At 43.0% G+C, this 12,321-nt stretch overlaps 1 protein-coding gene across 1 annotated transcript; it reads left to right on the forward strand.

The window, feature by feature from the left end:
* The first annotated feature begins 4,030 nt into the window (after positions 1 to 4,030).
* On the forward strand, positions 4,031 to 11,203 carry LOC106612481 (coatomer subunit delta). Its single transcript, XM_014213657.2, has 10 exons — positions 4,031 to 4,270; positions 5,446 to 5,709; positions 5,942 to 6,121; positions 6,235 to 6,440; positions 7,470 to 7,631; positions 7,804 to 7,969; positions 8,227 to 8,374; positions 8,500 to 8,608; positions 9,214 to 9,418; positions 9,552 to 11,203. Exons 1-10 carry the CDS (start codon positions 4,268 to 4,270, stop codon positions 9,639 to 9,641), a joined length of 1,533 nt encoding a protein of 510 aa, XP_014069132.1. The 5' UTR covers positions 4,031 to 4,267; the 3' UTR covers positions 9,642 to 11,203.
* The last annotated feature ends 1,118 nt before the right edge of the window (positions 11,204 to 12,321 follow it).

The raw sequence follows: 12,321 nt of genomic DNA on the forward strand, positions 1-12,321 counted from the left end.
ATTTAAAAGTTGTCACTGAATGGTGATTCCTATAAGTTGGGAGCAATCAGCCACTAAAGAAGAAGAACATTGACTACTTTAAAATGGAGATAGCCTCAATGGCACTGCCCTGGACGTCGATTAAGGCAGCCCCTCACACCTCTCCAGTTCAGAGTGGTCGGGTTAAATGCGGAAGACCCATTTCGGTTGAATGCAACTGACTAGGTATTCCCTTTCCATGCTATCACAGATGCTATAATGACACAGATACAAAGATGAGTCCTTTATCGAAGAGGCAGGGAGGGATAGTGATGAGCTGAGATGCGGTAAGATGGCAGACAAGAAAAAGAGGAAGAAAGTGGAACATGTTATGAACAAATATGGAATGGGGGACTGCACAAGCCTTCTGGAAGATCTGGTGAAGGCGAAGATGGTTGAAAAGAAGAAAAGTGGAATATGTTTTGAGTGAGTATGGAATGGAGGATCTCATAGAACTTTTGGAAGAGCTTGAGGAGGAAATTGAATGTAACGAGAGTGAGGATTTTTATTTTATTCTATTTCACCTTTATTTAACCAGGTAGGCTAGTTGAGAACAAGTTCTCATTTACAACTGTGACCTGGCCAAGATAAAGCAAAGCAGTGCGACACAAACAACAACACAGAGTTACACATGGAATAAACAAGCGTACAGTCAATAACACAATAGAAAAAAATTACGTCTATATACAGTGTGTGCAAATGGCGTGATGAGGTAAGGCAATAAATAGGCCATAGTAGCAAGTAATTACAACTTAGCAAATTAACACTGGAGTGATAGATGTGCAAGTAGAAATACTGGTGTGCAAAAGAGCAGAAAAGTAAATAAAAACAATATGGGGATGAGGTAGGTAGATTGGATGGGCTATTTACAGATGGGCTATGTACAGCTGCAGCGATCGGTTAGCTGCTCGGATAGCTGATGGTTAACGTTAGTGAGGGAAATATAAGTCTCCAGCTTTAGCGATTTTTGGCAATTCTTTCCAGTCAATGGCAGCAGAGAACTGGAAGGAAAAGCAGCCAAAGGGGGTGTTGACTTTGGGGATGACCAGTGAGATATACTTGCTGGAGCGCGTGCTACGGGTGGGTGTTGTTATCGTGACCAGTGAGCTGAGATAAGGCGGAGCTTAACCTAGCAAAGATTTATAAATGACCTGGAGCCAGTGGGTCTGGCGACGAATATGTAGCGAGGGCCAGCCAATTAGAGCATACAGGTCGCAGTGGTGGGTGGTATATGGGGCTTTGGTGACAAAACGGATGGCACTGTGATAGACTGCATCCAGTTTGCTGAGTAGAGTGTTGGAGGCTATTTTCTAAATGACATCGCCGAAGTCGAGGATCGTGGGAGAGTCAGTTTTACTAGGGTATGTTTGGCGGCGTGAGTGAATGAGGCTTTGTTGCGAATAGGAAGCCGATAATATTGGATTGCAGATGTTAAATTTTAAAACATTTTTTTTATTATTTCACCTTTATTTAACCAGGTAGGCTAGTTGAGAACACGTTGTCATTTACAACTGCGACCTGGCCAAGATAAAGCAAAGCAGTGTGACACAGACAACAACACAGAGTTACACATGGAATAAACAATAAATGAGTCAATGACACAGTAGGAAAAAAAAAAAAGTCTATATACAGTGTGTGCAAAAGGCATGAGGAGGTAGGCAATAAATAGGCCATAGTAGCGAAGAATTACAATTTAGCAGATTAACACTGGAGTGATAAATGAGCAGATGATGATGTGCAAGTAGAGATACTGGTGTGCACAAGAGTGAGTCTGGAAGGAGAGCTTACAGTTTAGCCAAATACCTAGGTATTTGTAGTTGTCCACATATTCGAGGTCAGAACCGTCCAGAGTAGTGATTCTAGTCGGGTAGGGGCGGGTGCGGGCAGCGAACGGTTGAAAAGTATGCATTTAGTTTTACTAGCATTTAAGAGCAGTTGGAGGCCACAGAAGTAGTGTTGTATGGCATTGAAGCTCGTTTGGAGGTTTGTTAACACAGTGTCCAAAGAAGTGCCAGATGTATACAGAATAGTGTCGTCTGCGTAGAGGTGGATCAGGGAATCACCCGCAGCAAGAGCAACATTGTTGATATACACAGAGAAAAGAGTCAGCCCAAGAATTGAACCCTGTGGTACCCCCATAGAGACTGCCAGAGGTCCGGACAACAGCCCCTCCGATTTGACTGCACTGCACTCTATCTGAGAAGTAGTTGGTGAACCAGGTGAGGCAGTCATTTGAGAAACCAAGGCTGTTGAGTCTGCCGATAAGAATGTGGTGATTGACAGAGTCGAAAGCCTTGGCCAGGTCGATGAAGACGGCTGCACAGTACAATCTTTTATCGATGGCGGTTATGATATTGTTTAGTACCTTGAGCGTGGCTGAGGTGCACCCGTGACCAGCTCGGAAACCGGATTGCACAGCGGAGAAGGTACGGTGGGATTCGAAATGGTCAGTGATATGCTTATTAACTTGGCTTTCGAAGACTTTAGAAAGGCATGGCTAAATTAACTGTGGTGGCAGGTGCAATGATGACTGTTTTAAGGAGTTAAGTGTAGAGGGAAGTGGTGTGGTGTGGGAGGTTTACATTTACATTTACGTCATTTAGCAGACGCTCTTATCCAGAGCGACTTACAGTAGCGAATGCATACATTTCATACATATTTTTTTTGTACTGGCCCCCCGTGGGAATCGAACCCACAACCCTGGCGTTGCACACACCATGCTCTACCAACTGAGTCACAAAATAGGTTGGCGTCAAGTGCAAAAAGAGGGATATGTGCTCCAGTAGTTCAGAGATGGAACCTGGCGAGAGAGAGGATGAAGTATCTGCGGTGAGGACTGCGGAGTTCGGGCTTCGTCCCGAGGATGATAAGGATGATTCTGGTCCAGTGGGAGTGAGATTTATAGAGAGAATGGATCCTTGCATTTTGCCTGATCCATATGTGGTGTCAGGTTGGGTGGAAAAGTGGTTGGTGAAGGTAACTTGGAGTGGACTCGTGATGATTTGTGTTTCGTCCGCCTAGCGTGAGTGGGCGCTCCGGAAAACGCAATTGGGAACAAAAATTGTGACTTGATTTTCTCTTCAGAGCTGGATGCTGTTGAAAGGAATGATAATGAGGGTTACATTAAGTGTTGAGGAGGATCAATTGAAATTGAATATTCCCGATGTCTGTGACGCACGCCATTTGGTGAGATATAGATCCAGTGGAGAGCATGGGGAAGCGGAGAAGACAATGTCTGTCATGCTGAGTTTTTGATACAGTTTCTGATACAGTTTATGGGGATGTTGCAGCACTGTGTAGGAGGGAGATGCCTAGGTGTGAGAAGTGTGCCGGTGAGCATGAGACGAAGGGATGTGTGGTATCGGTGGAGAAAGTTATGTGTGTTAGTTGTGGGTGCCCTTGGGGCTGGAGATCAGAGGTGTCCTGTGAGAGAAAGGCAGATTGAAGTTGCCAGGGTTAGAGTAGTATAGAAAGTGTTGTATGCCGAAACAGTGAATAGAGTCGTAGAGGAAGATGGTTACAGGTTGAGGGATACTCATAGCATTCCTGTGAGTAGGCAGAGACCAAAATAGAGAGTGATGGGAATAATATGTGCTTCAGTAAGGTGGGCTTTTTGGCATTTTATAGCGATGGTTGTAAATTGTACTGCAGAAATGGATTGAAAGTCACAGAAAATAGAGGTTGTGGTGACAGAGAAGCACTTGGGATTACAAGGATTTACATCTGCAGAACAGCTGCAGGGGATGTTGAGTGGTAGTGTTATGTCCTCTCAGACTATTGGTCTGGAGTAAGACTAGATATGGTTAAATAGTGAAATGGGTTGTTGCTTTTTTTGAATAGTTGGTAGGGCAGTTTTCCTTTCCCCCAATTTTGTATTACCACGTCAAATAATTGAATTCATGTAGGTCGACCATGAGTGGCATCACACACCAGTACAGTAGGTGGCAGTGTATGCGCCTAACAGTTGGATGTGATCCGCCAACCAAATCCCAAAGAAGATTCCTCTATCTATCTCTATGGATCAAGCACACAGCGCGCAACTTTTGACAGGTTAGTGGTTTATCAAGGAAGCAACTCATCTGGTTGGAGACGTGGCTTTGCCCGGCTGCCATATTGAAGCACTAGCAACACACAGCTTAACTAGCTATTCAACTATATTTTCTTTCTAAAGGCGCTTTAGATATACTGGAACTCGACTGAGCAAACACCATCGGGGATTGAAGATCGTTTTCCTAAAGAGAAATTAAAAATGGTGAGCACAGTGTTACATGTCAAGGCTTTATCTTCTTTTCCGCTTTAGCTTGATCATAACAACAAACATTAGCGTGCTAACGTTAGCCCCTTGGCACAATGAAATGAAAAGCAAATCAAACTTCACTTGCCAGACAACCACAAAGGTAACGTTAGCCAGCCAACTTTATTAGCTAAGTTAACTATATAACGTTAATGCTACTATTATTTAGCAGCTATTTAATGTAACGACATTATGTAGCTAAGTTAATGTTAACTACCTAACGTACAACAAATATCAGCTAGTTTTTAGTGTTAGCTAACGCTAGCTGGCTAACTAACGTTAAGTAAGTTTACCCAGCTAACTAGGTAGCTAGCTACAATTTAACAATCTAGATAGATCTTAGCATTGTACAGGTTGTCTGCTACTGTTGGCTGTCTGTTAACTGTGCAAAGATATGTTTGCTGGTAACGTTAAATGCTTGGCCTTGCTAGGCTAGTTAACTACCTAGCTAGTTATCAATAAATGTCAACCAATGGATCGTGGCTGTATGACATTGTCATTGATTTGCACTCGGTAATCTAGTAAATTAAGTCGCTTGGATCAATGCGTTATCATGCCTTGCCTTGGTCCTGGTATTCTGGGATGGTAAGTGACTGAAAAATACTTTATTTTGTCACCTGTAGTAAATTGTAGCCAGCATATACTGAACTGCACTGGGGGTCAGAACACAATCATGGTTACATTATGAAACCATGGAGCTGGCGTAAGATATGGGTTGGAAAACGTACCTCAATGCAGGAATGGAATATGCCACTGTACTCGAAATTGTACCTTTCCACACTGATACATCGAGAAAATTGAAATACTGCCATTTTTCCCTGAAAACTGTCCTTTCATCCTCATGCTAGCTAGGAGCCAGAGCAGTGACATATCCTAACCCCACGTTGTCCGACCTATATCTCCTGCCGGCTCCACAGTGTCTTAATGTAACCATGATTGGTTTCTGAACCCAGTCAGTTCAGTGTAAACAAAAGTATTGGTAGTGTCGGAATTGAGTAAATTCGCACATAACTACCTTGCTTAGCCAACAGATTTGTACCACTTAGGGTTACCCTGTCTATCACTCTGTCATCATTAATGAAGACATCCCACTTATGAACGTATGTTTGTGATTCTCTCTGTCCTCCCTGCAGGTGCTTTTGGCAGCGGCGGTGTGCACCAAGGCAGGCAAAGCAATCGTGTCACGGCAGTTTGTGGAGATGACCCGAACGCGTGTTGAGGGCCTTCTGGCCGCCTTCCCCAAGCTCATGGGCATGGGCAAGCAGCACACGTTTGTGGAGACGGAGAGCGTGCGCTACGTCTACCAGCCGTTGGAGAAGCTCTACATGGTGCTGGTCACCACCAAGAACAGCAACATCCTGGAAGACCTGGAGACACTACGGCTCTTCTCACGCGTGGTATGATACAATCCAATACATCTTTATTTATCCATTACACAAAGACAATGGAAATTGTTCATATTGGGGTCATAGTATTTAGGACCCACACACACAACAGGCTGGGAACAGCACTGCTGCTTACGAGTTCAGAATTCATCCATCCCACCAATAACATCAAATGGGATCATATCCTACAATAAACGTATGACTGTTGATATTGAAGTGTTCAATTGTGTTTTTCTCTTTTCAGATCCCGGAGTACTGCCGTGTGCTGGAGGAAGGGGAGATCTCAGACCACTGTTTCGACCTGATATTCGCCTTCGACGAGATCGTGGCCCTGGGCTACAGGGAGAATGTCAACCTGGCCCAGATCCGCACCTTCACCGAGATGGACTCTCATGAGGAGAAGGTGTTCCGGGCAGTCAGAGAGGTGAGACACTTGTAGCTAAAGCGCCCATAACATCCGGAGGACGTTTATGTGTGTGGCTTTAGCTTATAGTAACCATGATTTGAACGTTCCTCCTCATCTGCTCGGCCCCACAGACCCAGGAGCGAGAGGCCAAGGCAGAGATGCGGCGAAAGGCCAAAGAGCTGCAGCAGATCAGGCGAGATGCCGAGCGCTCTGGGAAGAAGGTGCCGGCCTTCGGCGGGTTTGGCAGCGCCGGGATGAGCAGCATGTCTTCGGGGTCAATCATCACAGACACCATCATCGAACCCGAGAAGCCCAAGATGGCTCCCGTCCCAGTCAGGTACGCAAATTATGGAATTTAGGTGTTGAATTTGATTGTGTGTATAATTGTGTTTGGCAGATAGGCCCCAGAGTTTTTCCTGATAACGTGACCAGGGTTGGAAATTAACTTTTTGGTCCAACAGCCACTGGCAGGTAGATGAGAATCTAATGGCCACTCGTTTTTTTTTTTACCAGCCCAAATATTGTTTTGGCATAATTACACCAAAAATCAAATGATGGATGAGTATGCTTTGTAATATTTCTAAAACAAGAAATGTATTACTAGAAAGAAGTAATGTGATATATTGCTCCATTCAATTTCATTTTTGTGACCCAAGTCTTTTATCCAATATATGTTCAAATCAATCCTTTAGTTAGAATAGTTAAACAGTTCTACAACTGGACATTTTAAGAATCAACAAAGTGCCTGCCCTGTACAAAATGCTAAGTGATACAACTTATTTATTATTATTAGTTCAGGCCTCTAACACTGGAATTTTTTTACAAGGAGTACGTAAGTTGATATTTATGAGAACTTAAATAAATTGAAGAGCACAATTAAATTATGAGAGTGAGTAAAAGTTTATGAAAAGGATGTAACCTGAAATATTTGATTCATTCGGTGAGACAAATGTTCAGCTGCCCCTTTAAGGGGTGGGCCGTTACTATGGCAACGGCACTCTGTTTGTCAGAGATGATTGAGAATCTCTGCACTAGCAGCAGACAGTTGCAGCAAACTCAAACTAATATTGAAAACAACCTAGCATTTGAACAAAACTATGTAACTAGACAAGAAACATGAGGATAAAGTCACACTTTAGTAGCCTTTCGTGAATTCGACCTTCTACATTTTGGCTTTGGATTGAAAAAAAACTGTTACCAAATGCTGTGTAACCATCCGTCAAGGTGGCTGGTGAAAGACGTTCTTGCCCACCAATGCCCTTCTACCCGCATTTGGCAGGTGTTAATTTTCCACCCTGAACGTGACCTGACCAGGAAAAACTCTGGGCCACAGAGGCTGGTACTGACGATCATGTGTCTCCCACAGGCCAACCGGATCCAGCAAAGCCCTCAAGCTGGGCGCCAGGGGGAAAGAGGTGGACAACTTTGTGGACAAGCTCAGGGGGGAGGGGGAAACCATCATGTCCAACACAGGGAAAATGCCTTCGCTTGCATCCAATGTCCTACCGCCACCAGTTAATGTGGAGAGGTACATTATTCCTGTTTTTGAAATGTCCATTTTTGATAGTAAGCCAAGGTTTTGCATCAGTCTTTATCTTGCAATCAATGTCTGTGTTTTTACTATTGACATAATTCCTGTGTGTGATGATAAAACCTCAATCTTAACCTTGATGACACCTGTGTATGTATGTTTTCCTCAGTGTCCACATGAGAGTTGAGGAGAAGATCAGTCTGACCTGTGGACGTGACGGAGGTCTACAGAACATGGAGCTCCTGGGCATGATCACCCTGAGAGTGACCGACGACAAGGTCGGCCGCATCCGCCTGATGGTCAACAACTACGACAAGAAGGGAGTACAACTGCAGGTGAGTTGTTCCAATCCAGACTGACCCATGACCTTTTTTAAAGGCTCATGGGTGGTGTTCATTAGTGCACAACGTTGTGAAAAATCCAGTTGTTATTTGACTAGTAACCTCAGCACCATTCCATTTCAAAATGTTTCTCCCTGTGTGCTCCTACTGAACACAGCCCAATGTATTAGATTTATGTAACAATTCATCCCATATCAGATATATAATGTATGTCCACTGTGTTGAAATTGATTGTATCTCCTGGTATTTAGACACATCCCAATGTGGATAAGAAGCTCTTCACTTCGGACTCTGTGATTGGTCTGAAGAACCCAGAGAAGTCTTTCCCCCTCAACAACGATGTGGGGGTGCTGAAGTGGAGACTCCAAAGCACAGATGAGGCCCTCATACCTCTAACCAGTGAGTCTCATTCAACTTGTCATCCTGCTGCCACCATCTGTGATCTGCAGTTATTGTGGTATGATTTATTTAGTGTTAACTATAGTACATTTTTAAGTGTCATCGCACCTTTGTTTTGTCTGTAGTAAACTGCTGGCCTTCAGAGAGTGCTACTGGCTGCGACGTGAACATTGAATATGAGCTGCAGGAGGAGAGCCTTGAACTCAACGATGTAGTTATTGCTATCCCTATACCGTGAGTTTATGGGTGATAAAATGTTAATTGTATTTTATTGTGTTGTGTTGCGACTGTATAACAACCTTGCTGGGTTCTCTTTGTCTGGTTTCCCAGAGACAGATTTAAGCCTAGCCCTGGACTAAGAAGCATGTGAGGTGTTTTTTAGTCTAAGACTATGCTTCATTTGTGTCCAGTAAACCAATCAATCAATCAAATGTATTTATAAAGCCCTTTTTACATCAGCCGATGTCACAAAGTGCTGTACAGAAACCCAGCCTAAAACCCCAAACGGCAAGCAATGCAGGTGTAGAAGCACAATGGCTAGGAAAAACTCCCTAGAAAGGCTGAAACCTAGAGAGGAACCAGGCTCTGAGGGGTGGCCAGTCCTCTTCTGGCTGTTCCCGGGTGGAGATTATAACAGAACATGGCTATGATGTTCAAACGTTCATAGATGACCAGCAGGGTCAGATACTAATAATCACAGTGTTTGTAGAGGGTGCAACAGGTCAGCACCTCAGGAGTAAATATCAGTTGGCTTTTCATAGCCGATCATTGAGAGTTAGAGACAGCCCAAAGTTGATGGTTGTGTTTTTTACAGTATATGGGTGTATTTCCTGGTGTAGGTCTGGAGTTGGGGCACCTGTGGTAGGAGATGTGGATGGAGAGTATAAGCACGACAGCAGACGGAACGTTCTAGAGTGGAGCCTACCCGTCATAGATGCCAAAAACAAAAGCGGCAGCCTGGAGTTCAGTATCGCCGGGCAACCCAACGACTTCTTCCCTGTCAACGTGTCCTTCGTATCCATACGCAATTACTGCGACATACAGGCAAGTTCCCCTTTTTACGTTGCCACTTACTATGCGCATTTAGGCCAGGTCAATGATGGAACACAATTCTCTTGCTGACATTGCTATCCCTGCATTTCACTCATCACATTACCTTTTTCTCCTATTCCCTCAGGTTGCCAAAGTGACTCACGTAGAAGGAGACGCACCGGTAAAATTCTCTTTAGAAACTTCGTTCCTCGTCGACAAATACGAGATCCTGTAAAGAAAAATCTACGTCAAAGCTCTGGAGAAGACAAAATAAATACTTTCCCACCTGTGTAACATTTGAGACTACACATCAACAGGACTCAACTCTTCAAAAGCCCCTCTGGCGGCGGAGCGCAGCATTGGTGTATTTGTTTGTATGAGAGAAATCTGTGTGTGTATGTATATATATATAGAATTAAATTTAACAGGCAGCGAAACATGCTGTTATCCGTCGGAGAGTCGGGAAGTCAAAACATGACTAAATTGGCAGCAGAGGAGGGAGATGGGTGGTGCTCTTGATTAAGTGGTGGTGGGGTGGACAGTACTAGCTACAAACAAGCATCAGGGACGTGTTCGTTAGGACGCACAACAGGGAGAGAAAAATCCCACCGTTGTGCAACAACAACTTATCCTTTCTCATTTGCTGAAAACTAAAGTGAGCCTTTCTAATTATACAAGTCCAGGTAGTCCCTCCCTGATTCAGTCAGTTTTCTTCCGTTTGGTGCCTAATGAACTGGTCATTATTCAGCTCGTTCATCGCCCAACTTTTGAGGTTGAGAAATTAGTCATCCCCAACCCCAAAGAATCATGCATCCTTTACCAGAGCCATTTAGTCTTTTATACATTGAACATTAAACATTGGACCAGATTTAAGAAAGCGGAACTATTCAAGTGGTCTTTCATGTTGTTGTTTTTAATCATAACTACAGGTTCACCAGAAACAAATTTTAATGCTGCCTGTTTACCCACTAAAGGCAGGTTTTTTTGTTTTTCATTAGATTGGTTGATCTCAATATGTAGCTTCAGGTGTTGACTGTGGTATTAAGAAACTTAAGATTGAAAAGAGTAAGCATCCAATATGGTTGCGTAGATCTGTCCAGCTAGTCCTCTAGCAATTGACACCTGTTCTCTGATTGTGTTTTTAACTTGTCCTTTTGTGTTCTGTAAACATACCTAGAAATGCAGTAAACATCAGCACTGTAAATGGTTTTTGGCATTTTCTTTCCCCCCTTTCAAAATTCTACTAATCTCAAGTGCGAACTGTTCATCTCTTCCCAACATAGACATAGTTATTGAAAACCAGACAAAGCATGAAAAGAACAGACAATTCACAAGGCTAACCACTGCATTTGTGGCTATAGGAGTTCTTGAAAAGTAATCAATTGAAAGCTCAATACTATTTACAAACTTATGTTGTTGAAAAGGGAGATCCGATCAGTATACTGTGGTCCATATCAGTTCTGCCTTCAGTCATCAAACCAACATCAATAGAAGGAATACTTTGGTCCTATTGCAAGGATGATTCTGCTGCCAGTGACGCCACCTCCCTCATGACTCCAGTCAGTCATTTACTCCCATGATGAGCGAATGCTCTCCTTTAAAGTCCACTTCATCGTAAGAACAACATGTAGTGGTTTCATTTTTATGTTTTGTTTGTATTCCTGGAATTTCAATGCGGTTGGTTGGATAATGGGTTTTGAAGATGGGACATTTAACTGTAAAGAAAGAGGGAATCATAACATTCCAGTATAACATTTGATGAAAAAGATCTTTAATTGATTAAAGTGTATTATTCAATTTTGTGGTCATTGTTTTATTTTTGTATAATTTTTGGGGGGTAGTTTCAAAGTTCATTAATATGTTTCAATGACGTTATAGACAGGTTGGTTGATGTGCGCAACTATGGGACAAAACAGACAGGGTTGGCTTAGGGTGCATTCGTTAATTCGCTCTGGGCGTTTGTAAATTCAGAGTGTTAGAGTGCACACTGGACACTGGCTGAGGAGTAGGGTTGATCCGAGCGTTCTGACCTCCCAATGGCAGTCAAGCACCCAAGCTAATTGGCTAAAGTTAGCTAGCTAGTTACTTCCAGACATAAATGCGAGAACCATTGTGCTTAGCCTAGCAGAGCTGGTTATGCTGTTTTCATGTTATCCAGAGGGTTGGTGACTAACTGTGCTGCTGGCAACAATTTAATTAAGCTTTTTTGCAGATGTTTACTGACACCAGCCATATTCGATGGGTGTTGAGCGTTCGTAAATTCATCAGTTATTCTGCACTCTGGCACACTCAGACGAGAGCGATCTGAAATCGGCGTAGACAGCCAGGGTGAATTTACGAACGCGCCCTTAGATTGTTGACATGTAAACTATATTTAGTCTCCAAATATACAGTTGAACAATGAGCACTTGTCTCAAATACATCATTACAGTTGTTGGTTAGCCAGCTAGCAATTTTTTTATATCTGTGTTTTTGCATGCACATTGATTAATGAATCTTATGCTACACAAAGATACATAAATGTTTCTAAACAAATCCAATCTGTTGGATTTTTTTCACCTGTTACTGAAGTGGTTGTTCCAGTTTAGACTGTGTAGGTAGTCTCATTTATTCATCTCTTTAACCCAGGCAGTCATTCTGAATGCAGATTATGTATGGATAAAAGTTACAAATGTTGGATATCCACAATCTGGCTGGATTCCAATAGGAATTAAACATTACCTTGCAGGCCAGATGTGTACACAATTATGCAACACTTTCGGTGACCAATTTTGGACTCGTGAGCACTACTGTCAATACGACTCACTGCAATTATACAAAACATTTGGCGCATCACTAATAATTAAGCACTTTGATGCTGGTTTTGCTGGTGACCCGTTAATGCTTGTATGCTGGTCACCAGCATACCTGTAAAC

The sequence above is a fragment of the Salmo salar genome, chromosome ssa09, assembly GCF_905237065.1.
Source record: "Salmo salar chromosome ssa09, Ssal_v3.1, whole genome shotgun sequence".
NCBI classification, from domain to species: domain Eukaryota; kingdom Metazoa; phylum Chordata; class Actinopteri; order Salmoniformes; family Salmonidae; genus Salmo; species Salmo salar.

What these genes read in the sequence shown, in the direction of transcription:
- LOC106612481 (XM_014213657.2), top strand. An exon ending in ATGGCTCCCGTCCCAGTCAG is followed by an intron (nt 6,441 to 7,469) that starts GTACGCAAATTA and finishes TGTCTCCCACAG; the next exon opens with GCCAACCGGATCCAGCAAAG. An exon ending in GCAATTACTGCGACATACAG is followed by an intron (nt 9,419 to 9,551) that starts GCAAGTTCCCCT and finishes CTATTCCCTCAG; the next exon opens with GTTGCCAAAGTGACTCACGT.